Source organism: Lactuca sativa, chromosome 2, assembly GCF_002870075.4.
Source record: "Lactuca sativa cultivar Salinas chromosome 2, Lsat_Salinas_v11, whole genome shotgun sequence".
Lineage (NCBI taxonomy): Eukaryota > Viridiplantae > Streptophyta > Magnoliopsida > Asterales > Asteraceae > Lactuca > Lactuca sativa.
Window position 1 is genome coordinate 13,098,145 of NC_056624.2, and position 4,663 is coordinate 13,102,807.

Genomic DNA, 4,663 nt, shown 5'->3' on the forward strand with positions numbered 1-4,663 from the left:
TAAAATCATACACTTTGATTTTTCTATCTTCATTAACACCCTAAAACCGAGTGAGTTCAAAGGCTTCAAAGTTTGTCATTGTAAAACACTTTTTGGTTGTTTTAATATCATTGTAACCTCTATAAATGGATCTTAGATGGTTTGGTTTTGTTATAAACTTAAAAATAAACTTGCTATTTTTAACACTTCAGTTGACCGGTTTTTATGAAAAAACAAACTTATATTTTGTATAAAACCCTTTAAAACTAGTCCAAACTGGGAACTTCTATGTAGATTTGGTCTCTCAAGTTAAATTCTGTTATCGTTCTCCAATTTAGTTAGTCATAGGGTCCTCATATAAGGAAATGGTTTTCATTTTAATAATTTATATCTAATTTATTAGTATTTAAATACTCTCTCTACCTACAAGGAGAACAATGCCTAACACTCTTATCTTTCTATCGCTCCATCATCTTATATGTTTTCATCCCTCACCTCTCTCGTTCCCATCGCTCTAATCTGAATAGAAGGTATAGTATAAGGATGGCGATGTCGTTTCTTTTTGGATAAGAATATAGTGGTGGGACATGAATGAGATGCATGTGATGTGTAGTGGCTGGGATAATGCTGGGTGTAGCGTTGTTGGATATGGTGATCGATTATAGGGTTGATGGTGTTAGAGAAGATGAAAATGAGTGTATTAAAGATGATGAAGTACATCCTTCATGAATGTGTGCATATGTGTTACCATCCAAAATGGGAAAACTTGGATTGGTAGTCCACCGCCCTACATCTGCTGCCTTCTCCTCCACTCTTTCTCAGCCTCCAATGTGATGATGTCTTTCTTTAAATCTGTCAAACTCCGTTCACAATATATGCAAATTGGGATCTCGATTCCACCACCACACCTCTTCAATCCCTTCTCCTGTCAAAGAAAACCCAAGAACTTTTTGCCGAAAAATACCAGTAAAAGGAAGCGAGGGGGTTTTATTCAAAATATACATATTAACATGGCGGTCGATCTAGGGCTCGGTGAATGAAGATGACAGTCAAATGAGGAGGAGTGTGACGGGAAAAGTGCCTAACTAAACCCTAACACCTTACTTTAGATTTTGATTAAATAGCATACATTGATCAAGGTCTTCATCGATGAAGGTGGTTTTAGATTTCATGAAACAACACTTAATTTCTGAAATCGATTTAAGTTTTTTTTTTTCTAAATCAAGTTTTTGGATTCAAGTTTAGAAATTTATCCATATGAGAGTTGGAATCTTGGAATTTGATTAATTATATGATTAATTTTCATTGGCTTGTAGACGGTGGGTGCACATGTTTGTGGCTATGTCAAACAATACTTGTGGTTGTAGTAGGTGATGGTGATTGTAGTGGTGGCACTATGTATGTATGTTCATGAGTATATGTGTGTGTATGCATATGTTTTCATTAAGAATAAACCCAAATGGGCCATGATGTGTGAGAGAGAGGAAATGAAATTATTAATTTTTTATTAATAAAAAAAATTACAATAATTAATAAAAATTTTGGAAGAAACTACTAAATTGACAAGTATGCCCTCACATGACGAGAATGTGACCAAGTGAACTAAAAAAATTATAACTATAATTAATTTGAGGGACCAAATCTGGATATATAAATTTCAGTTTTAGACTAGCTGTAACTCACTTTTTGAAATATTACAGGGACCAATTTTGCAATTTACTTTACTCATAATATATGATTGAAATCAGCTTATTTGTAACTAGTAAACCTCAAAAATCATCTTTCTTGAGGGTTACCAATTACTAATAGGCCTAATTTGAATCATATATTTATATGTCAAAAAGTTATAAAAACCAACTATCTAGTGGCCTAGCACTTATGAGGTTGCTTCTCATATGGTAGGTTTCCTGTTCAACTCTTGGGGGTTTCAGTTTGGAGCTAGGAGTTGGCCAAGTGGTATGTAACATACGTCCAGGTCTTAGCATAGTCCAAAGCGCAATCCCTCTCCAAAGGACGACCGGAAACACTTTTATGTCAAAGGTTTATAAAGATAATATTTCAAGCTAAAAGTAAGCATGCCAAAAGATACCAAATTAAATCACTAAAACTGAATTATGGAATTAGATTTGTAACACTTCTTACTTTATAAAGAATTAAAAATAAATTTCACAAAAAGAATAATAAAAAAATTCCATAGAATATAAACCCCAAAAAATTGTTTGTGTGTTACTCCATACACACGAGCTGCCTTATGTGACACCGATAGACGCACATGCGTCCTCAAACCTTATCATTATAAAATGGCCTGGGGTGTGGCATATCTTCTGCACATCTATCATCTAGCTTTTCTAGACTTGAACAATATTTCTCTTCTATCTGCTATGGAAACAAAAATCATTTCCAAAGAAAACATCAAACCCACTTCCCCAACACCATCCCATTTGACTACATTTAATCTTTCTGCGATAGATCAGATTATTATAACTCCTTATGTACCAATCATCTTATATTACCCTAGTAACAATGGCGACAACACCAATCAAGCCCTAGAAAGGTCTCAGCTTTTAAAGAAATCTTTATCTGAGACATTGACTCGGTTTTACCCTCTTGCAGGAACAATCAAGAACGATCTTTCTATTGATTGTAACGATATTGGTGCTAACTATATTGTAGCTTTGGTCCACGGTCGTCTTGTCGAATTTCTACAGCATCCTGATCACCGGTTGATCAATACCTTTCTGCCATGTGTACCTAGCTTTAACGAGTCTAGTATTGGTAATCGTGTAACAAACGTGCAAGTGAACATTTTCGAATGTGGTGGGATTGCCATTGGCTTATGCATTTCACACAAAATCCTTGATGGGGCTGCAGCGTACACGTTTCTGAAAGGATGGAGCAACATGGCTCGTGGAGCTGAAGAAGTCGTGTATCCAAACTTCACCACACCATCTCTCTTCCCTGCGAAAGGCTCTTGGCTCAGAGACACATTCATGGTGTTGGGGGAGTCATTGTTAAAGGAAGGCAAATGTTGCACGAGAAGGTTTGTATTCGGGCCGGATGCTATCGCCAGATTGAGAGCAAAGGCAGAAAGTAACGGGGTGCAACGGCCTACTCGTGTTGAGGTTGTATCTAGTTTGATATGGAAGTGTGCAATGGCTGCAACTAATGAAGCATGTGGTATCCAGAAGCCTTCTAGTTTATCACACTGGGTGAATCTTCGCCCCAAACTTAAATCCACCTTTTCGAATCACTTGATTGGTAACATCGTTTGGATCTCAAATGCTGTGTGTCTTGCTAGTGAGGAGACGCCATTGCACAGTTTGGTGAATAAGGTGCGTGAAAGTATTTCAAAAATCAACGTTGAGTTTGTGGAGAAAGCTCAAGGAGATGAAGGGTCTTTCGCCATGCAGAAATCATTACAAGAACTGGGGGAAATAACTGGCTCGATAGGAGCCATAGAAAACTATGGTTTTACGAGTTGGTGCAGGATGGGTTTCTATGAAATTGACTTCGGTTGGGGAAAGCCGAGTTGGGTAACAGGTATTGTAGCTGAGGGCGCGCAGGTTTTCATTAAGTTTGTGACACTAATGGACACGAAAAGTGGTGAAGGAATAGAAGCATGGGTGAATTTGGATGAATCAGAAATGGAGATTTTAAAGAAGAATCAAGAGTTACTTTCATTTGCTTCATTAGATCCAAGTCCTCTTCTAAATGGTGAACTTGGTGCATTGGGTGCATGACTTGGCCAGGCAACTGACTAATTTGTAAAGGAAATAGATCCGCTTCAAATGGCCTATTTTTTAATTAATGCGTGAAAATTTAAAAAGGAAGTCGGACGTGCATGATGTGGCCAGACAGCTGTCGAACCCACATTACGTCATTTACGAATCCTATTTAGCTCTCTACGTTTTTATTGTGATTGTGTGTTGTTAACTATTTTCTTGTAATTGATAAATCGTGTGAAAGAAGTGATTCTTAAGACCACTGGGTGTGGGCATCTTTTAACAAAAGAAATGTTGTAATCGTATTTTCATTAACTGAAATGGGATTACACGTTGTGCTTTTATATATGAAAGCTGGAAATGAAAACGAACACTAATTGTCTACTTCACTATCTACACAAAACACCTTCTATCTTCTATAAATTACAATCTAAACCCTCCAAGTTTCAACATATTGTCAATAATAGAAGTTCTGTGACTATTTTGACAATCATAAATCCAAGATCCTCCCCTCAAGATGAACGATGATGAATATCATCAAGGTTCATCTTGGAAAGTAAATGCTGAAATTGAGGCCCACATAATCCTTTCGTGAATAGATCAGCTAGTTGCTGTTTAGTGGGTATATATTTGGGCAAAATGAATCCGTCTTTGTATTTGTCCCTCACAAAATGACAATCAATATCTAAATGCTTGGTCCGTTCATGAAAAACTGGATTTTGTGTTATATGGATTGCTGATTTATCATCACACCATAGATTAACTGGAATTTTCAACTTCACTTGAAGATCTCTCAATATGTAACTGATCCAAAGTAGTTCACAAACAGTAGCAGCTAATGCTATGTATTCAACTTCACAGGAAGAGCGAGAAACAGTCTTTTGTTTTTTAGTCTTCCAAGACACCAAAGAGGACCCCATGAAAATACAATAACCAGTGATGGATCTTCTTGTTTCCTTACA

General features: G+C 36.7%; 1 protein-coding gene across 1 annotated transcript; it reads left to right on the forward strand.

Annotated features, from left to right (window-relative positions):
* Positions 1 to 2,328: 2,328 nt before the first annotated feature.
* Positions 2,329 to 3,990, forward strand: LOC111903021 (stemmadenine O-acetyltransferase). The gene has a single exon (XM_023898820.3). It carries the CDS (start codon positions 2,361 to 2,363, stop codon positions 3,717 to 3,719), a length of 1,359 nt encoding a protein of 452 aa, XP_023754588.1. The 5' UTR covers positions 2,329 to 2,360; the 3' UTR covers positions 3,720 to 3,990.
* Positions 3,991 to 4,663: the final 673 nt, after the last annotated feature.